This window comes from Hypanus sabinus, chromosome 6, assembly GCF_030144855.1.
Source record: "Hypanus sabinus isolate sHypSab1 chromosome 6, sHypSab1.hap1, whole genome shotgun sequence".
Lineage (NCBI taxonomy): Eukaryota > Metazoa > Chordata > Chondrichthyes > Myliobatiformes > Dasyatidae > Hypanus > Hypanus sabinus.
This window is the reverse complement of record NC_082711.1, coordinates 181,126,080-181,148,735: the sequence shown is the minus strand read 5'-3', so window position 1 is coordinate 181,148,735 and position 22,656 is coordinate 181,126,080. Positions and strand designations below refer to the sequence as shown.

The 22,656-nt window shown below is 43.3% G+C and overlaps 1 protein-coding gene across 1 annotated transcript in view; it reads right to left on the bottom strand.

Annotated features, from left to right (window-relative positions):
* The window catches only part of LOC132396189 (telomerase-binding protein EST1A-like), a 259,324-nt gene that overhangs the window by 107,206 nt on the left and 129,462 nt on the right, over nt 1–22,656 (bottom strand). The window contains exons 4-5 of the mRNA XM_059973746.1: nt 11,182–11,358; nt 6,394–6,543 (exon numbers count right to left, since the gene is read on the bottom strand). Of these exons, the coding sequence (XP_059829729.1) occupies nt 6,394–6,543; nt 11,182–11,358 (327 nt within the window). The remainder of the gene's footprint in view (nt 1–6,393; nt 6,544–11,181; nt 11,359–22,656) is intronic.

Below are 22,656 nucleotides of genomic sequence, written 5' to 3'. Positions count from 1 at the left end.
TAAGCCTTTTTGTAATCAGCTAAATGCCTGATTCACTGGGAAACCAATTCTCCTCTTTATTACCATCTGAAGTAAATTACTGTGAAATCCGCAAAGGAGAGCTCCATTTTGCCCAGTATAGAATGCAACGTATCATATCCATCGAGACAAACCACATAGCACAAATCTAAAGAGCTTTGGTATTTCTTGGCAATGGCTGTCACACAGGCAGTAATGGCATCCAGAGTCTGTGGGAGTTCGACCAGCTTCCAACCACAGATATATACCACTGGGTCTCAGCAAAGATCAACAGTACCCTGAGTCAACCTTCTTGCAAGGTCATACAATTATCCAAACCATACTGCAGAACTTCCATTCAGTCTTCAACCGCTGCTCCGTTACTTTGAGTCATATTAATCCAGAGACATTAATTCACCTGAAGGAAAGATAGGTGCCAGATTCCTTGGACTGACTTAGTAGCCACTGGAAACTGTGTTAAGGAAACTGTTTAGCAAGACCACGATGGCCCCAGAGGAGGGTGAACTGGGAGTCAGAGAGAACTGGCAGAGGACTGGGAGGTGAAAAGTCATAGAGCAAGTACAGCACAGAAACATCTAGTCTGTGCTGAACTGTTACTCAGGTTCGTGCCATTGACCTGCATCTGCACCATACCCCTCCAAACTTCTCTTCAATGTTGAAACTGAACCTGCACCCATCACTTGCGCTGGCAGCTCATTCCACACTCTCACCACCCTCCAAATGAAGAAGTTCCCCCTCAGTTTCCCCTTAAATATTTCACCTTTCACCCTAAACCTATGACCTCTAGTTCCAGTCTCACCCAACCTCAGTGAAAAAGCCTGCTTGCATTTACCCCATCTATATCCCCCAGAATTTTGTATCCCTCTATCAAATCTCCCCTCCTTCTGCCACACTCTAGGGAATAAAGCCCTAACCTATTCAACCTTTCCCTATAACTCAGGTTCTCAAGACCCAGCAACATCATTGTAAATTTTTACTGCAATCGTTTAATCTTCTTGTGGGTAGCTGACCAGAACTGCATACAATACTCAAGTTTGGCCTCATCATCATAACATCCCAACACTGTACTCAGTGCCCTGATTTATGAAGGCCAATATGCCAAAAGCTTTCGTTATGACCCTACCTACCTAAAACACCACGTTCAATGAATTATGGATCAGTATTCCTAGATCCCTGCTCTACCACTCTCCGCAGTGCCCTCCTGCTCACTGTGTAAGACCTAACCTGTTTTGTCCTCCCAAAGTGCAATGCCTCACACTTGTCTGCATTAAATTCCATCCATCATTTTTAGCTAACACAAAGTACACTGCAGATGCTGTGGTCAAATCAACACGTACAAACAAGCTGGAGAAACTCAGCAGTTCGGCCCAAAATGTTGACTGTTCATTTCCAAGGATGCTGCCCGACCTGCTGAGTTCCTCCAGCTTGTTTGTAAGTGTTAATCATTTTTAGCTATTTTCCCAGCAAGTCCTGACCATTCTTCAAGCTTTGATAGTCTCCTTGCTGTCCACCACATCTCTAATCTTGGTGTCATCTGCAAATCTGTTGATCCAGTTAACCACATTATCACCCAGATAACAAACAACAATGGACCCATCACCAATCCCTGCAGCACTCCACTAGTCACAGGCTTCCAGTCAGAGAGACATCATCAACAACCACTCTCTGACTTCTCCCAACAAGCCAATGCTAAATCCAATTTTGGTATCTCATCTTGAATGTCAAGCGATTAGACCTTGTTGACCAGCCTCCCACATGGATCCGAAGTCTGCAACAGCAACAAGAGGAACACAGCTCAGCAGGACAACTGAGGGAAAATGTTGCTAGAAGAAAAACAAGACACAAAAAGGAGAAATGGGGTCAAGGGGAGAAGTGGGCAAGGAAGAGAGTGTAAAGCAAGATTTATCAAAGGAAAACTATGGTCTGGATAGCAGCCAATGCATATTGAGGCCAGAGAAAGGCAAACCTGTGTCAAAGAAAAACAAAGAAGTCTACTCAACCCTCCACATTTCCAGAAACCCACTGAGCACTGTCCTAAACACAGGAGGTTCTGTAGATGCTGGAAATCTAGATTAACTCACACAAAATGCTGGAGGAACTCAGCAGGTCAGGCAGCACCTATGGAAAGGAATAAAGAGCTGACATTTCAGGCTGAGACCCTTCCTCAGGACATTTACATAATCCTTATGAAGGGTCTTAGCCTGGAGCACCATCATGTTGGGAATCAAACCTTCAAGATTTTGTTCATCTCAATTAGGATCATTTAGTAGTACTTCCTTGGTTGTTAAATAATTATAAATGTTTCAGATTATTTAGGACTATCTCCAGTTTATGTAACTGGGAGGCAAACAATATCCATTCACCGCATCTCTTTCTTTGATCTGATTTAGGTATAGTGGTCAATGAGACTGAGACAGGCAGTTTCCCAGACAGGTCTAAGAACAAGTGAAGGATCTGGATCAAATGCCGAGCCTAACAGCTCAGTGAAAATAGGCACAAGGGGTCCATATCAAAAGCACCCAGAATATGGGTTAGCAATATAAATGAGCACTAATGCCTTGCGTCTTAACTAGCATTTGAAACCCATTTACATTCCAAGTACTCATTGTCATTATGTGCCAGGTTGCATAACGTGGACGATCATGGTCTCAACGACCATGATTCTTCTTGGCAAGTTCTTCTACAGAAGTGGTTTGCCATTGCCTTCTTCTGGGCAGTGTTTTTACAAGATGGGTGACCCCAGCCATTATCAATATTCTTCACAGATTGTCTGCTGGCGTCAGTGGTCACACAACCAGGATTTACGATATGCACCAGCTACTCATACAACCGTCCACCACCTGTTCCCATGGCTTCATGTGACTCTGATCGGGGGCTAAGCAGGTGATACACTTTGCCCAGCCATTACCAATACTCTTCAGAGATTGTCTGCTGGTGTCAGTGGTCAGGGAAGGCTGGAATCTGAGGGCAGAGGAGGAGGAGCAGCAGGATGAGAGTGGAATCCCTGAGGGATGGATGAACAGGCCATAATTCCAAAAAAGCTACAGCGGAAGGCCTATCAGCCCACAATGTTGTGCCAACCCTTTAACCTACTCTAAGACCAATCTAACCCTTTTCTCCGTCCCTCATTTTTCATTATTCAATTATCCATCTGCCTTTGAAATGTCCCTCATGTATCTGTCTTTATCCCTACCCCAGACAGGGTGTTCCATGCACTCACCCGTGAAAGGAAACCTACCTTTGACTTTCCTATACCCCTATACTTTCCTTCAATCATCTTAAAATTATGCTCCCTTGTATTAACCATTTCCACTCTGGAAACAAAGCTGTTCACTTGACCTATGCCTCCTAACATAAACACAAGAGATTCTGCAGACACTGGAAATCTTGAGCAACACACACACAAAATGCTGGAGAACTCAGCAGGTCAGGCGGCATCTATGGAAGCAGAATGTGAAGGCTGATATTCTGAGGTGAGAGCTGCATCAAGACAGAGAAAAGGAACGATTTCCAGTGTATAGCAGGTCATAGAGAATGTGGGATGGAGGAGGATAGATGGGAGCTGGAACATCTATTTGGTTCCACCTTTCACCTATCTTCCAGCCTCTATCTCATGCCATTACATACTCTCAGTCCTAATGCAGGTCTCAACCCACAACACTGGCTTTCACCTTGTGTCTCCTGGGCTGAAGAGTCACTTTGTGTATCTCTCCACCAACTTTCCAGGAAAGGAGCTGGGATAGGGGCTGTGGGGTCTAATACTGCCCAGGGCTCTCTTTGGAAATTGGGGTGTATAGGTAAGGCCTTGGGAATGGATCCATGAGGGACCATGACCAACACAGGTACCAGATAAAAAACTATCGCACAGTTCTGGTTGCACTGTCCAGCTTGGTACAAAAAAGATCCATTAGTGTCCAGAGATAGTTTTGTAGGATCAGGGGCTTTAGTTTTGAAGGTGACTGGAACAGCAACAAGAGTTCTCCCCACAGCACAGGAGGTTGGGAAGAGATCAGATTTGATGAAGAGTTCACTTTGGTAGGCCAAATATGATGGTAGAATATAGTACAATATTAACGGTAAGACTCTTGGCAGTATGGAGGATCAGAGGGATCTCACTCAAAGCAGTTGCATGGATTAAGACTCTGTGGTAAGAAAGCATATGGTGTATTGGCCTTCATCAATCGTGGAGCTGAATTTAGGAGCTGAGAGGTTATGTTGCAGCTATATAGGACCCTGGTTAGACCCCACTTGGAGTACTGTGCTCAGTTCTGGTCATCTCATTACAGGAAGGATGTGGAAGCCATACAAAGGGTGCAGAGGAGATTTACAAGGATGTTGCCTGGATTGGGGAGCATGCCTTATGAAAACAGGTTGAGTGAACTCGGCCTTTTGTCCTTGGATTGACAGAAGATGAGAGGTGACCTGGTAGAGATGTATAAGATGATGAGAGGCATTAATTATGTGGATTGTCAGAGGCTTTCCCCAGGGCTGAAATGGCTGCCACAAGAGGACACAGGTTTAAGGTGCTGGGGAGTAGGTAGAGAGGTGATGTCAGGGGTAAGTTCTTTACTCAGAGAGTAGTGAGTGCGTGGAATGGGCTGCTGGCAACGGTGGTGGAGGCAGATGCGATAGGGTCTTTTAAGAGACTTTTGGATAGGTACATGGAGCTCAGAAAAGTAGAGGGCTATGGGTAACCCTAGTAATTTCTAAGGTAGGGACATGTTTGTCACAACTTTGTGGGCTGAAGAGCCTGTATTGTGCTGTAGGTTTCCTATGTTTTTAATAAGAGTCATGAGGGGACTTGGTAGTGAATAGAAAACAAAAAGTGTTTCCAGCATCGGAAGGGAATTATTGTGGAGCAATGGTTTTCTCGAAATCTAAATATCAGAGTTTACCAATGTGAGAATCTAACAAAGTACCAGTAACAACTTCAAGAATACCTTATTTACAGAATTTAACAACGTATTTTGAAGCTGTAGTCCCTGGTAAACACCAGGGAATGGCAGTCTAATATTACTGACACAGTCAAGTTGAATCTTCAGTGGGAAGGGGGAAAGAAAGACTACATTTACTTAGTACCTCTTGGGCTCTGGTTGTAGGGTGCTCTGGGACAGACTGTGTCTGAGCTGTGGATTGTTGTTATGCATTAGGAGTGTGTGACTGACTGAGCGAGTCCAAGAGGGCACAGCATCCAGGAGGCAGAAAGGCTTTGCCCTGGAATCTGCCCCTCCTTGTATTATGCTGAGCCAGACCTCCGTTTCAGAGTAACACGAGATGGAATTGGCAGGTTAAAATAGCCCACCTCACCCAGGTTTCTGTTTGGATCTTATCCCAGCCCTGCCAGCCTTCTTTACCCCCTCAGCCTTAAACTACAAATCTGCCTGGTTCTTGCTTTGTCAGGCTTCTCATTCGCTGTGCTGGCAACATCCTGTCATAAAAATTAATCCCGAAGTGTGAAGTAGTTACACTTGGTTTGTGGTTTCCTTTGTCAATAATCACACATCCCAGTACTATAAAACAGCAATGCTTGCAAATTATCCTATTGAGAACAGTGTAACTGGCACCTGAAAGAATGGACTCCTGGGTGACTGAGATTCCCTGTTGTCCAGGTAACAGAGGTTGTTAAGACAAAACACACACAAACTTATCGAATCCTGCAGCCTTTAACTCAATCTGATTGCGCGCGCGCACACACACACACACACACTGTTTCAAGCAATACTACCCAACATCCTGCAATATACTTTCCACTACCTCTAAGGTTTGTAGCTTCAGGATAAAGAAATGCCTGAAATGAATCATGTTAACAAAACTGCACAGGTCTTGGACGTAAGTAATGGGAACAATATTTTAGTACTGAAAGAGTTAATTGAATTTAAGCAGGGATCAGACATGCCAAAAATAAGAAATCAGTTCTAGCTTGTACACAGGTTAACTGTCAGTGATCGATTTTAATATGAGCCGCTGGGTCCTAAGCAGAGAGCTAGTTGTGAAAATACATGAAATTAACTTGAACAAATGAGTCTTTGGGAGAAGCTGTCTAAAAACACACTTTTTCTGAATGGATAAATCGAGAAGGAAACATCAGACTCTGTTGATATTAACATTTTAAAACATTTATCGTACTTTTAAAAGGTTAAGCTGGGTTTGGAAAAATAACTTGAGTCTGTTCAGGAGCAAAGCCAAAGCCTCGAGGGCACACATGTGCATTTTCCCAAAAGGGTCTTTGGTTTGCCTATTTTATAACCAGCCCTACATAGCACAAGAGTTTGAAGCATATGGCTAGACAGATGCTTCTGGCTCCAGTTCAAGGCTGACAGAAATGAAAGAAAAAAAAGATGGAAAGTTTTCTCCCCAGTGAAGAGCCTTGGGTACCTGGATCTTTTCCTGTCTGCGCTTCTGCTCAACAAACTTTTTAGTCAGAGCTTGCTTTTTTGCCCTCAGCTCCTTTATATCATCTTCCCCTCCGCTGCCTTCAGCTTCAGTGTCCTGTCCCTCGTATTCTTCAATGATGACATCTTCTTCCTGTGCACAAATGGTTGGCAACAGAACTGAAGTGAGCAATGGTGAAAAATGAGATTGCTATTAACAAGATGCAGCAAGGCGCTGCCATCTTCAATATTCAGCCCCATACATTAAACTAAAGTTCAGCAACACACATTTCAGCTATGTCACATTCATGCCTGGGTGATTAATAATGCCTCTGCTGCCAAAAAACCTAGATAAACATGGATTACCAAGCAGGTCTGGTAGCTCTAGTAGACTCCAAATCCAGATTTCTCAAGTTAAATTCTAATATTTGAAAACACCAGGTCTACTGGAGAGCTTCCACAAGTCCTGCATCATGCTATTGGCAGAGTCCTGCCCCAGCAGATATTACCTCTGGCTGCAGAGGCGAACTGCATGATTGGGCAACCAACCAAAGATACAAATGACAGGCACCACCCTGCAAGAGGGAAGGAGGTCACATCTGCTCCACTGTTACCTCGAAACTTACTGGCACCAAGGGCTGGAAGTACTGATTCCAAGTATCTCACCTGGCTCTGAGCAACTCAGCTTGCCTGTGTGAAAAGCCAACACTCTGCTGTCACACCCTCCACTTCATCAGTGGAAAAAGCAGTTTTGCTTAGGCTTCACACTGCCACACAGCTGAAAGTGATTCACTCCAGAGAATTCAGAGCACTGGTAGTGTCTGTGTGTTCTTCGCTGGCCAGGAAGGGAGGCCTCTGGCTCCCACTCCACATTGCAGCATGCAAGTTTGACAACAGCAACTCATGGAATATTAATTTCACTGCTAGGTGTTAACTGTTTGGCCAGTGTTGCAACCACAGGTGCTGGGGTGGGAGACGGGGTGCAGAAAAATTCAGAAGGCCCATGCCACTTCAATAATTTTGAGGAAATTTGGTAGAAAAGTTGATAGAATAAAGAAATAGATTTACTACTTTAAGTGACCACAGCCTTAGGACCACTTGTACTTTACTGGGAATCCCTTGGCCATTTCTAACACTTTAAAAGGAGTGGCCTGTGATGAGACTGGGGTTCATGGGACGAGGGAGGTGTTTGAACAATGAGGCTTTTGTTAGAAAATCGGGAGCCACCAGGTTAGATCATGAGGACACTATGATTTCAATCAGGGATTCATCAGCAGACAGAAATTAAATCATTTGTCACTACTGATTTAGGCTGCCACTATTCCATTATAAGCCCACAGTTTGAACCTAACTCACTGCTAACATTGATTCAGGGGTATAAAGCCCGGAGAGACCGGGAAACAGAGAGTTACGGAGTCCCACTGAAACACTTGACAACAGCACCACCCACGTATGCCTGTCACTACTAGGCTCAGCATCTTGGAACATTGCTACCTTCTAGATTACAATGTGGTTTAAGAGTACAATGAGCTGGGAATGAGGCGAGGGTTCCACGTGCAGGGTTTTTACTGTATGGACTAGGCTAGTGGGATTGAGCAATGCGTAGACTACTATTGACTGTGCCCACTGCTAGGAGTCCAAGCTAACAGGCCAACAGGTGAGGGCAAGGGGCAGCATAGTAGCATAGCGGGAGGTTAGTGTAACGCTTTACCAAACCAGCTGTAAGATTGGGGTTTAATTCCCACACAGTCTATAAGGAGTTTGTACATTCTCTCCATGACTGCCTGGGTTTCCTCTGAGGGCTCTGGTTTCCTCCCTCAGTCCAAAGGCGAGGCATAATGAATTGGGGCACAGTGACACTTGCAGGCTACTCTCATCACAATGCCAGATTTTGTTGGTTGTTTACACGAACAACATATTTCACTGTATCTTTTGAAGTGCATGTGACAAATAAAGCTAATCTTTTAAAGAACAAGGTGTGATATCCTCCAGTTAGGAACGAATGAATACTCACAAGCCTGGAAGCCATACCCAGCAACAGACTGCATTTTTAAATATGAAAAGAAATAAAACAAAACATATTCTTGGCAAGCTGAGGCAGCCGATAGTCTCTTTCCTACACAGTCAGAAAAAAAAGGCACAGGTGAGGGTGTGGCACCCAGTGCGATGAACGTAAACATTGAACATCCTTGGTAACTGCGAACCAGTAGCCAAGCGCCATCTGTGGCAGTATGCAGCTGGTATTGCATCTTTGTGCCCACTATAAATTGTGGCATCTCAGTTTAATTAACCCATTCGGTCCTTTGGAGTCTGTTCTGCCACTCAATCATTGCTGATTTATCTCTCAATTCCATTTTCCCATCTTCTCCCCATAACCCAAACCCCTTTACCAACTGAGAACCTGTAAGTTAAACATTCTCCCACCTTCTTCACAACACCCAAACCCGCTTACCAATTGAGAACCTGTATGTTACACTTTTTTTCTTTAGATAGTAAAAATCATTCTGACTTGAATCAGATGTTGAGTATTTGCGGGCAAGCCAGTAACTGAAAGAATGCTCCCCTGGTAACGTGGTACATTCCAGTTTCCTCTTTGCCAATTGGTCAAATTGCTGGATCCAATACCTTCCTATTTTACCTTCAAGGCACTGACTCTGGCGGGGGCCCATCGTGCCTCTCTTCATGTCTCAAGAAGAGACGTCAGAAGCTCACTGTGAGAGGCCTCAATAGCTGGCTTCTCTTCCAATGGCTCGTGCAGAGGGAAGTGAAGGACCTCTGTTTCACCTTTCTGGGGATAGGGAGCCCAACCTCTTAGTTCAGAAACTGCTGCATTAGGAATGGGAAGGGCATGTTCAAAGTGCAATGTTTTTGAGAGTGCCAAAAATGGTGGTTACAGGTAGAAACAGGAGTACGGGGTTGAGAAATAAATCAGCCATGATTGAATGGCAAAGCAGACTCAAGGGGCCAAATGGTTTATTCCTCTCTATCTTATGGTCTAATTAAGCCGAGATGCCAAAGTTTGTAGCTGGCACAAAGAGGTTTCTCTACAGGGACTGTGGGCAGGGTGGTTAGCTACATCTATAGAAATCTGAAGCAAGTAGTTTATTTGCAACGGAGTTGAAGTGGTTCACTGATACAGGTGATTTTGTTGTTCAGCACACCAGTTATGGCAGCCCACACTGAACCACGAGGTAAACAATAGGAACGGAATGGAAGGTAAAGAAACACCAACACTGAGGTCAAAGACTTCAGGCTGGAGTATGGCCAATGCTGTGGAGCAAGGGCAGCAAGAGATACGGCACAAAGGTGGAGAGATGAAGCTGAGGAGCAACCAATGAAGAACAAAGACGTAGATTATTTTCTAAACAGGGCGCAAATTTAGAAGTCAGAGGTGCAATGGTATTTCAGAATCGTCATGCAGTACTTCCTAAAGGCTAATTTACAGCTAGAATTGGCAGTAAGAAATGCAAATGCAACATTAGCACTCATTTCCAGAGAACTAGAATAGAAAGCAAGGATATAATGGTGAAATGCTATTTCACCGTTACTGGACAGGCAACATTTGGAGGATTATGAGCAGTTAGGGCCCCATATCTAAGAAAGCTGGCATTGGAGAGGGTCACGTCAATGACACCGGAAATGAAAGGATTAATATATGAGGAGCCTTTGACGGCTCTGGATCTGTATTCCCTGGATTTTAGAAGAATGGAGGGGGGGGAGAGAGGGGAAAATCTCATCGTAATCTACCAAATATTGAAAGGCATAGATACAGTGCACGTGGAGAGGAAGTTTCCAATATTGAGAGAGTCTAGGACCAGAGAACACAGACTCAGAGTAGAAGGACGTCCCTTTAGAACAGAGATGAGGATGAATTTATTTTGCCAGAGGGTGATAAATCTGTGGGAATTCATTGCCATAGATCGTTGTGGAGGCTAAGTCACTGGCTATATTAAAAGCAGAGGTTGAAAGGTTCTTGATTAGTTAAAGTGTCAAAGGTTACAGGAAAAAGGCAGAATGGGGTTGAGAGGAATAATAAATCAGCCATAATAAATGGCAGAGTAGGATTGATGGGCTGAATGGCCTAATTCTGCTCTAATGTCTCATGAATAAGCTTATTGACTTTCTCTCATATACTCCTTCATACTACCTCTTCAATATTTACACATTTCATTTCATATTTACCCAAAAGGGGTGTGGGGCTTTGAGTGAGTATGCATGTGGTGGGAGGCACATGTCAGCAAGTGACAAGCAGTTTGAAAATTGGTAATTAAAATTAAACAGCATGGCAGCTGCTCAACCAGGGGATGTCATCAAAATGGTGCAGATTTGGTGGGAATTTGGTTACCTACTTGGCTGTGGTAAAACCCACAAAACAGATGTCATTGTCCGATCTATGTGCGGGATATGCATACATTCTCTAGACAGGCTGATTCAGAGTGAAAGAAGCACTTAGTGAACAAAGAATTGGAGAGAGTGCAGCTTTAAGGGAGTATATATGAAAAAGCAAGAACACCAGCAAAATCCCTAATCATATCAGGATGTGGGCTGCTATTCAATTTTCCACACAAACCAATGAGTTTGTCTCTTCCTGTATCAGTGCTCCAAGCAAGGCCCCCTGTGAAATCAGTGCCACAGCTATAAACTTTATCCTACTCCTGAACCTTGACCTTGCTGAGGTTAGCTCCATTAAATCATCCATTAAACAGTGAAATCGAAAACAGCATGTGGATCTCGTAGCAGCAGTGGAATTTCAGGAAATGGAATAAAAAAAAATCCCTCTGGTGTGCTGTACCTGATCTTTCAGTTGTTTTCCCTGTTGGCCTCCATCTTCCTTTCCCAGGCTGTCTGGGATGGGTGCCACTGACACATATTTTCCACCCTTGAATGCCAGCAGAGGTTCTTCTTGGCCACAAAGAGCTTCCAGGAAGTACTTTAGCACTGTGACCCTCTTGCAGTCAGCCGCTATTACCTAGTGTTTTGGGGGAGGAAACCAGAACATTAGCAGGGGGAAAAAAACCCACATTGTTGGTCGAGTGCCAGAAGGCTCATGAGAAACGTGTCAAACGGCATTGAGGCTACCAGGAGGACAGCTCAAGCTGAGTTGACGGCAGGATCAGAAGCCACAGGGATGGTCGCAAGCGGAACCAAAAGTACACAGCACAGGAGTCGCTACGTGCCACCAACATCACGAGAGGAACATAAAAAGACCAGCAGAGCGTTTGAAAGATGGTTTAAGTCACAAAAAAGAAACTAAAAGCATTTCCACAATAGCATCAGCTTCCTCCTTTCTTTAATTTTAACTACTCATGATCATATTGCTCGTCAGCCTCTTGACATTGACATGACCCGTGACCACAAAACCAGAACCTCAGGCTTGACCTTAAGCTGAGGGTACAGACATGAAGTCATCGCAAGGGTATAGCTTCAGGTCGGCAGAGTTCTGACATAGATTCATGTCCGCTTCTACAAAGTGCAGACTGCTCACCGCACCAATTCTGAAAACATAACATGATCCTTTTCAATTATTGTTTTGCAATCAAGGGGACTTTTTTTCTCTCAACATCATAAACATTTTTGCAATGGATGTGGAATGTATTTGAATTGAATTGTACTGAACAGCTACAACTGCAGAAAGGGCTGCCCTAAAAGCGGGTAGTTTCTAATGTCAAAATATAAAACTGAGCTGTGAAATACCAAAGGCACACTAATGGTTAATAGATTACAAGGTTAGGGGTGAAACTCATCTTATTCCAACAGGAACCTTTCATCATCAGTAATCGACTGTGAGTGTTACATTCGGCCCTGATACTGCCAGGGATGGTATGTGGGAGTGCTGTACCCACCATACGATGGAAGAAACTGAACTGAGGGGGAAAAGGGGTGGGGGCTGAGGTAGGGAGAAGTATTGCTAGGTGTGGTGGGTTGGGACAAGAGCCATAAGTGGGAGGGAGAAGAAAGAAGGGTGGGGCGGAGAGAAAGGCTGGGGTGAGGGGTGAAAAACAGTGAGGGGGAGAAGAGAGATGGAGGAGTGAGAGTAAGAAGGGTGGGAGAAGTTCTGGGGAAGAGTGGAAAAAGCTGGTGGGGGGTGCATGGGCACAGTACAGGCCCTTCAGCCCATGATATTGTGCCGACCTTTTAACCTACTCCAAAATCAAGCTAACACTTCCCTCCTACGTAGCCTTCCATCTTTCTATCATATATGTGCCTATCTAAGAGTCTCTTAAATTTCCCTGATGTATCTGCCTCTACCACCACCTTTGGCAATCACTGGCAATAGCTGGAGAATAATCAGAAGGAGAAGAGTCATGGGGGGGTGTTGTGTGGTAGAATGAGCTGGGGGGGGCAGGTGCAGGAGTAGGGAGAGGTAAAATACCAGCCGCTTCCTTGGCGAAGTCAGCTGCACTCTAGGGGCTTGATCCCAGTTTTTTCCCTTGCGACAGAGTCAGTGAGTTTGAGGAAGCTGGTAAGATACAGATGCAAATTCATCCTGACAAGACATGATCTAACTAAGAGTAGGACAAAGGCCTAATTATTCTCTTATATCTCATGGGGTAAAGAGCACGAATGTTAGGCCGTTAGGGGATACTGAGGAACAGAAGGGCATTGGTGTACGTTCAGGTCTACAGGTAGAATGGGTGATGAGTTAGGAGGCTTGGTCAAACCAGAAGAATATTTTCACTGTAGAGTGGGTGGAATTGGGAACACACTGCCAGACAGCCCGGTCCTCTCACAATACTTCAGAATCAGGGCTAAAATCACCAAGACAGAGTAAGTTATGGACTGTGTGCTGGAAAATGGGATTGCTATGAAACTGAAGAGCTTGTTTCTCTACTGCAATACTTGATGAAGGAGAAAAAATAAGCAACAGAAAAAGGAAAAATGAGAATTGAATTAAGCAGGAATACAGCACAGACAGGCCATTTGGCCCAGCTCGACAATGCTGAACAACCACCATAAGACAACCTGTAAGACACAGGAGTAGAATTAGGCCATACAGCCCATTGAGTCTGCACCACAATTCAATCATGGCTGATTTATTATCCCTCTCAACCCCATTCTCTTGCCTCCTCCCCCTAGCCTTTGACATCCTGATTAATCAAAAACCTATCAACCTCCACTTTTGTCTATGTTGCTGAGGAAACAATACATGCTATGCACTCTGTACCACATTCCCTGTGAACCAACCCACTTCCAAATCCTTTCAGCTCCTCTCCAAGCCCCAACCCACTACAAATTCAACTCTTCCCATTTCTTTGAAAAAACAGATTCCTTTTCTAAACTTCCAATAGTTAATTACATCTTTGGCTCCTCATCCCAGACCTTTCCTGACTGAGAGTAGTTCTCATCTATCGGCTGTCCCGATGATTTTAAAAATAAGATAATTGCCTGTAATCTACAATGCTCAAACCACCCTGCACTTCTCTATCCATTGTAGCCTTTGGATCCTCAAGTACAAACACTCCATCTGGAATCCGTTCTTGCTATTTTAACTAATTTCTGTTATCTGTCAGATTGGTAAATGCATCCTTACTGAAGTTCTCTGACACCTTAGACTATGAACAATCAGGCTGCAATACCACCATTTGCTTGCTCTGAAACACTTTCAAACAAAAGTTCGTTTTGACCCTCTTCAGTCCTGCCCAATTGGACTCAGGTACATTGATATCCTAGGGAGAGTATTGGTTTTATCTCTTATATCGTTGGTCAATCTAACAGTAACTACGTACATCTGAGTTCTCCGCCAATATCCCTACCTTTATTTATCCTAATACAAAATATTCACTAAATACTTCAGCCTCTTTTTATTACTTTTAAAATCTCCAGATACTTTTACATTTAATGCCACTTGATTCATCCATATTATGGGTTGGCACAGTAGTGGTTCGCGCATTCGCTTTACAGTGCCAGCAATCATCAATAAGGGTTCAATTCCCACCAGTGTCTGTAAAGAGACTGCACATTCTTCCCATGACTGTGTGGGTTTCCTCCGGGTTCTCCAGTTTCTTTGCACATTCCAAAGATGGGTGGGTTAGGGTTAGTACGTTGTGGGTATGCTACGTTGGTGCCGGAAGCATAGCAACACTTGTGGACTGTCTCCTGCACATCATCGTACTGTGTTGGTTGTTGTGCAAAAGATGCATTTCACTGTATGTTTCAATGACAAGTAAAGCTAATCTGTCATCTTTAGCTTTAGCACTATCCAGGTTAGTGATAGCTTCCTGGTATGTAGTCACAGTCTGTGATGGGGACGATTTCCATGTGGCTTTTTCAATCGTAACATGTCTAGGAGAAGGAAAGAAGGCGCAAAGATTTAAGTAAGTGTAAGATGGAAAATATTTTTTCAACCATTGTGTGGAGAGGAGGTGAGCTGGAGGGTGGTAAAGGCAGCAAAGCTCATCACACTCTCTGGATGTGAACATGGTCTCACCTATCACCGGCCAGCATGTCCTCCTCCCCCTCCACCACCTTCTTCTGGCTTCTTCCCCCTTCCTTTCCAGTCCTCATTATTCCCTCCATCGATGCTGGTGAGCTCCTCCAGCACTTTGTGTGTGTTGATCAGCATCTGCAGAATCTCCTGTGTTGATAACCAGTGAGGTACCTGCTGAGATTAAGGGACTGGCTGGTCTCTTTAATTTTATTTTTGTCGAGTAAGGCATTGCTTTTTTACCATTACTCTTGCCAGCTGAAGTTTCATACCATGCTGCTCTCTGGATCAGATTGAAATAAAATGATATATTCATCAAAATGCTTGCATTAAAGAGAGTGGAAAGCCCCAACAGGGAATGAGATGGCAGCAGTTAATAGTGTTGCGTTTTTCCCTGGATCTTAGTGCGTCTGCCTTTGTCACTCCTCTTTCTGCTCAGTCAGGTATCCTGAGTTTCCAAGGCAACACCTTTCGACATTAACGATGCAAGGAACAGAGTGTTTCTATCCAAGGACAGCCCCTAGTGACATTGGCTTTATGACTGAAACGGGTTTGACGTCAGTGGGTGTGGCCTGACATGTCTTCATTTCTCAGCAGCGTCATTTAACAAAACAGTTTCTATTTTTAAAACCGTGAAAGACGTCATTCATTAGAACCCAAGAGGCTCAAGTAGGTGAGCGCAAAAAATATCAATACTGCAATGAAGTATCTGCATGGGCAGATAAAAGGATTGACTTATTTTGGCTTCTCTTTCAAAAGAGAAAATTATAAAGGAGTAATGATCCAGAACACAGCAGGAAGCTGTGATTTTTAACTAAAACCTAGAGTTATGAAATTCACTGCCTCAAGCATCTCTGAAGTCCTTCCAGGGCAACACTCTATCAGAAAGCAGCTGTGATTAACAGTCATCGGGCTTGAGCTGAAAATTTCCACATGGCTCCAAACACACTCACCACACCAACACACTCATCCTCCATCCAACAATAAACCTCATTAATGTTAGTTCTCATCAAATACCTGAAACAGTTAATTATGAAACTTTGATACAGTAATTTATAATAGTAATAGTAAATAGCATACTAATTATTCAAAGTTAGCATTCATTTTGGGAGGACTAGAATATAAGAGTAAGGATGTAATGTTGAGGCTTTATAAGGCCTGACTGCACCTTGGAGAATTGTGAGCAGTTTTGGGTTCTTCATCTAAGAAAAAATGAGCTGGCATTGGAGAGGGTCCAGAGAAAGTTCAATAGAATGATTCTACGAATGAAAGGGATAAAGAATGAGGAGTGTTTGATGGTTCTGGGCCTATACTCCTTGGAATTTAGAAGAATGAGGGGGGATCTCATTGAATGTTGAAAGGCCTCGATATAGAGTAGATGTGGAGAGGATGTTTCCTGCAGTGGGCAAGTGTAGAACCAGAGGGCACAGCCTCAGAATAGAGGGACATCCACTTAGAACAGAAATGAGGAAGAATTTCTTTAGCCAGAGGATGGTGAATCTGAGGAATTCATTACCATGGCTGTGGAGGCCATGTCATTGAGCATACTTAAAGCAGAGGTTGATAGGTTCTTGACTAGTCAGGGCTACTCAAAGATAATGGGAAGAAGGCAGGAGAATAGGATAATAAATCAGCCAAGATGAAGGGGTGGAGCAGACTTGATGGGCCAAATGGCCTAATCCTGCTCCTATAATCTTATGGTTTTGTGGTCTAATTTGCAAAGCTGATCTTTAAATTATAGTAATGAAAACAGAAAATCTTGACAACATTCAGGGAGCAGGGAGCAGCCATGGAAAAAGAAACAACCTAACAAAGACCCTTCATCAGAACTCAATTATAATTATAGTTGTGGATTTCAAAATACATCTTCAGTGCAAGGATATCAAACAGATCATGAATAGATAGCTGTGATGGAAGTTTTACAATTAATATCCATAAGATAATTCAGAGCAACACACACAAAATGCTGGAGGAACTCGGCAGGTCAAGCAGCATCTATAGAGAGGAATAAAGAGCTGATGTTTTGGGTCACGGCATTTCATCAGGACCCTTCAGACCATCATTCCTCTCTATAGATGCTGCTCAGTTCCTCCATTATTTTGTACAGTGCCTTGTAAAAGTACTCAGCCCCTAATCCTTTGATCACATAAACATTACAACCAGGGATTTTGACCAATTTACCTGAGAATTTTAATCTGTGAATCACCCAAGTTCTTTGGGCACAGAGCTCGGAAAAGCAACAGGACACACGCTTAACATCGTAAATCAGCAAGTTGTTTGCTATGTCTCCCCTCTTGCTGTGAAACGGAGACACCTCTTTTTCCCTTATTAGGGAGAGAGAGTGCCTGTGGTATGATGAATTACTGGATGAACGAGTAGTCTTTGGGGAACTGCGTCTTTATTGATGCTTTGCTGCACGATTGACTGCTTGGTGGGGGGGGGGCACCAATGCTTTTTTTGCTGGTGGGGGGGAATCATTGCTTTGCTGCTGCTTATGTGTGGGAGGGGGAGCTGGGGGGGGCTTTAGGGTTCTAACATTTAACTGTAATTTATTCTTTGGGGCACTCCTCTGCTTTCATGGATGGTTGCGAAGAAAAAGAATTTCAGGATGTACATTGTATACATTTCTCTGACATTAAATGTACCTTTGAAACATGCTCCTTTTTCACAGCAGAGCCCAAAAATCAGGGAAAATAATAAAGTATTAAAAATTAAAAATTCAAAAACTGAAATATCAGCAGTTCAAAAGTATTCATCCCCTTTTGTTCAGTTCTCATTTGAACTACCTCTCTCAGCTACTACAGACAATAGTCTGTTTGGACAAGTCTCTATTAGCTTTGCACAGCATGATAGAGCACTATTTGCCCATTCCTCCTTGCAAAATTCCTCAAGCTGTACCAGGTTAGCTGTGGAGCAGTGGTGGACGACAATCTTGAAGTCTTGCTAGACATGTTCAATTGGGTTAAGGTCAGGACTTCATCTCCAGTTGACTAGGCCACTCAATGACATCAATTTTCTTAATTTGAAGTCAACTCCATGGTTGCTTTGGTGGTGTGCTTTGGGTCATTATCTTGCTGAAAGACAAACTTCCTCCCCAGTTTACACTTTCTGGCAGAAGCTAATAGGTTTTCATCCAGGATCTCTCTGTATTTATCAGCATTCATCTTCCCATCAATCCTGACCAGATTTACAGTCCCTGCTGCTGAAAAGTATCCTCATAGTATGAAGCTACCTCCACCATACGTTACAGTAGGGATGGTATTACCTGGCTGACGTATAGGTTAGATTTATGCTACACGTTCCACAGTATTGAAGCCCAAAAGTTCCACTTTAGTCTCATCCAATCACAACACCACATCTTTACAATATCTTCTGAGTGACACTTTGCAAAGTATTTATGGACAGGGATATGCTTTTTATTTAGCCAGGGCTTCTTCTTTGCCACTCTTCCAAAAATAACCTTTTCGTGCAAGACCTTAGAGATTATGGAGCCATCTACTTCATCTCCAATTACAGCCAGTGACTTCAGCAGCTCACTCAGAGTGAATGTTGGCATCACGGTAGCCTCTCTTACAAGTGCCGTTCTTGGGATACTGACTAAGTTTAAAGATGCGGTCTGACCTAGGCAGAGTGGTTGTGGTTTCATATTTTTGCACTTTTTCACAAAGAATTGCATTGAGCACGGAGATATGTTCAGTTCCTTTGAGATAGTCTTGTACTCTTCCCCAGATCTGTGCTTCACTATTATCATTTCCCTGACTTGTCTTGAATGCCCTTTTGTCTTCAGTTTGGTTTGGTCTGTGGAAAATCTACCATACTCTTGGACCTTAGAGAGAGGGGGCTATTTATTCTTACAAATTCATTGAAAAAAGACAAACTTCCAATTTTCTACATTGATAAACTGGATGAGTTGGTAAGGTAATATACTGCACCTGAGGAAAGTTAAGCATAGAAATCACAAAGGGGATGAATGCTTTTTCAGTCTTACAATTTTGGTTTTTAATTTTTTGTAAACTGTTGACAAGTTTTAGAATTTTTCTTTTGATTTGAAATGATGCACAATGTTTTGTAGATTAGCTCAAAAAAATCCTACTTCAAATTTAGAAAACGAGACATAAAATGTGAAAATAGTTGTGGGGGCTGAAGGCACTGTATGTGTTGTTTACAATTACTAACTCCAGCTGTAACACCGAACTCTAGTCCTTAAATGCGAGTACCAACAACTTTCAAATCACAGCCTCTTGGGAGGCTAGGTTATCCAGATAAAGAACAGTACAGCACACGAACAGGCCCTCCAGCCAGGTTCTATAGAACAAATATCTTTTCCCCTGTAATTTGTTGCTTAGCACCCTTGTCATGGACAGCAGTCTCAATCCTTGTATTACAGACTGAACACTCTCCCCAGGTAGTTCTACTCATCTGTTCTGCAGTACTTTCCTTTAACTGTTTATATAAAACCCTTCTGAGATGACTCATCACTTTTCCTCTCCTTTCATGACCCACCTTCAAAATCTTTGCTGAATGACTCCTTCTATTATTTATTTAAAGATACAGTGGAAATCAGACCCTTGGGCCCTTCGAGCTGTGCCACGCAACAACCCTCCGATTTAACCCTAATCTATTCACAGGACAATTTACAATAACCAATTAATCTACCAACCAGTACATATTTGAATTGTGGGAGTAAACCAGAGCAGCCAGAGGAAACCCATGCATTCCATAGAGAGGACATACAGACTCCTTAGAGAGGACATGAGGATTGAACTCCGAAGTGGTGTCAAGTCATCCTTTAACCTTTTCTGTTTTATAAAAAAACCCAGCTGCTCCTCTGAACTTTCCATAAAGTTTCTCTGATACAATTCAACCAAATCTTCTCTGACTTAGTGAGATTGTTCCAGAAGAGGAAAGCCTAGAATTGGACAATACAATGAAGTGGTTATGTAGTTTCTAAACCTATATATGCTAAGCCCATTTATAAAGCTGAAGACCTCAATGGATTGTTAAAACACAAACTTAGTTTTCTTTGCTTCTCACAAAGATAGGCAGCTCCCCAAGTTTCCTGCTCCTGCACCCCTTTATATTGTGACAGCTTCTTGCTAACAGTGAGCATCATTTCATATCTCCACACAACACCCACCTACCCTGCTGATCACAGCCCACCAATCGTCTCCACGTACTTCATGCGGTCAACATTGCTTGTCACGTTTCACACCATCACTCACCAAACCTCCACCTCCTCTGTACCCCTCCTGTAAGCTGTCTCCCAGCCCTGATGTATTTCTCACCCCACCAACCTCCTTTGCTGTCATAGTACTACTTCTCTCTGCTTCATACAGTGTGCCAGCCAGTTCATCAAACTGAAATAAAACTGTAAATCAAAAAACAAGAGTTCTGCAGGCGCTGGAAATTTGAAATAAAACCAGAAAATGTTGGAACCACTCATCAGTCCGAGCAGTGTCAGTGGATAGAAAACCAATTAATGGTTCAGGCTACAAATCCTTCATCAGAACTTAGAAAGAGAAAATTCAAGGTAATTTAGATAATAAGCAACCTCTATTTTTGCTCTCCTTTTGCACTATTTATTGTACTTCATAGTATATTTTACACTGTACTGCTGTAGCAATAGAACAAGTTTCAAGGTGTACATCATGATAATAAATGTAATTCTGAGGTAAGGGAGGGATGTATGGAGCAACAGGAATATCTCTTTGTTGTAGCAGTTAGAATCAGATTCACTACTTAATGTGTAGTTATTTTATGTCTACACTACTGCTTGCAAAAAATGCCACGTAAGATAGAAAATATAAATCCTGATTCTGACACTCTGCGCAGCATGTTAACAATGGTAAGGCTGTAGGTACGTACAGCAGGTCAGTCTGTACCAAGTAAAAACTGAGCCAAAACAATGGAAGATGGAAAATGTCAGTTCTGATAGAAACAGCAAGATCCCTACATTGAATTCTGCAGACTGCAACGTGCCCAGACAGAAGATGACATCTTAGAACATAGAACAGTACAGTACACAAACAGGCCATTCAGCCCACAATACTGTGCCAATCAGTAATTTAATGCATAACTAAACTAAAGCCTTCTGCCTACACAACATTCACCATCTAAAAGCTTCTTAAACGCCTCTGTCCTCTTTGCCATCACCACCCCATCCCTCCCCCAGCCACACAATGCAGCACCCACCCTTCTCTGCCCTGAACGACCTTTTTAAACTTAGCCCCTCTCAGCTTAAATGCATGGCTTCCGGTATTAGATAGTTCACTTCTGGGGGTAAAAAAGAAACTCTGTCTATGTCAATCATAACCTTATAAACATCTATCAGGTCTGTCCTCAGCCTTTGCCACTCCAGAGAAAACAATCAAGTTTGTCCAACTGCCTGTCATAGCTCAAACCCTCTAATCCAGTCAGCATCCTGCTGAACCTCTTCTGCACACTCTCTCCATCCTTCCTGTAATGGGGTGACCAGAGTTTATACAGACGGACCATCCACTGCATCCATGTGCATAACAATTTTATACAGCTCCAAAAGATCACACGTTAGCCTTCCCTGCTCCAGGACAAAACATCCCAGCCTATCCAATCTCTCCTTATAACTCAACCTCTCCAGTTCTGGTGACATCCTTGTTAATCTTTTCTTCACATTTTCCAGATTAATGACATTCTTCCTATAGCTGCAGCAATGAAGTGTGGTCTCAGCAACAATGTCTTTCATTGTAACATGGTGTTCCAACTCCTGTGTTCCACAAAATACCTTCATCACCATCCTGAATGAATGGCAGCGATGCTTCACTTCCAGATGAACTCAATTGTCTTCTATGCTCGCTTTGAAAAGGAGAATAGAACTACAGCTGTGAAGATCCCTGCTGCACCTGATGACCCTGTGATCTCTGTCTCAGAGGCCAATGTTAGGCTCTCTTCAAAGAGAGTGAACCCTTGCAAGGCAGAAGGTACCAATGGAGTACCTGATAAGGTTCTGAAAACCTGTGCCAACTAACAATGGGAGTATTCAATGACATTTTCAACCTCTCACTGCTACGGGTGGAAGTTTCCACTCGTAACTTTGTTGTAAAAGGGCAACAATTATACCAGTGCCTAAGAAGAATAACATGAGCTGCCTTAATGACTATTGCCCAGTAGCATCTACAGTGATGAAATGCTTTGAGAGGTTGGTCATGCCTCAGCAAGGACCTGGACCCATTGCAATTCACCTAGCACCACAACAGGTCAGTGGCAGAAATCTCAGTGGCTCTTCACACGGCTTTAGACCACCTGGACAACACAAAGACCTATGTCAGGATGTTGTTCATCGACTACAGCTCAGCATTTAACACCATCATTCCCACAATCCTGATAGAGAAGTTACAGAACCTGGGCCTCTGTACCTCCGTCTGCAATTAGATCGTTGACTTCCTAACTGGAAGGCCACAATCTGTGCAGATTGGTGATAACATCTCCTCTTTGCTGATGATCAACACTGGTGCACCTCAGGGGTGAGTGCTTAGCCCACTGTTCTACTCTGTATATGCCCATGACTATGGGGCTAGGCATAGCTCAAATGGCATCTATAAATCTGCCAACGATACAACTGTTTTTGGTAGAATATCAAGTGGTGATGAGAGGGCAAACAGGAGTGAGTTATGCCAACTAGTGGAGTGCTGTCGCAGCAACAACCTAGCACTCAATATCAGTAAGACAAAAGAGTTGATTATGAACTTCAGGAAGGGTAAGATGAAGGAACACATACCAATCCTCGTAGAGGGATCAGAAGTGGAGAGAGTGAGCAGTTTCAAGTTCCTGGTTATTAAGATTTCTGAGGATCTAATCTGGTCCCAA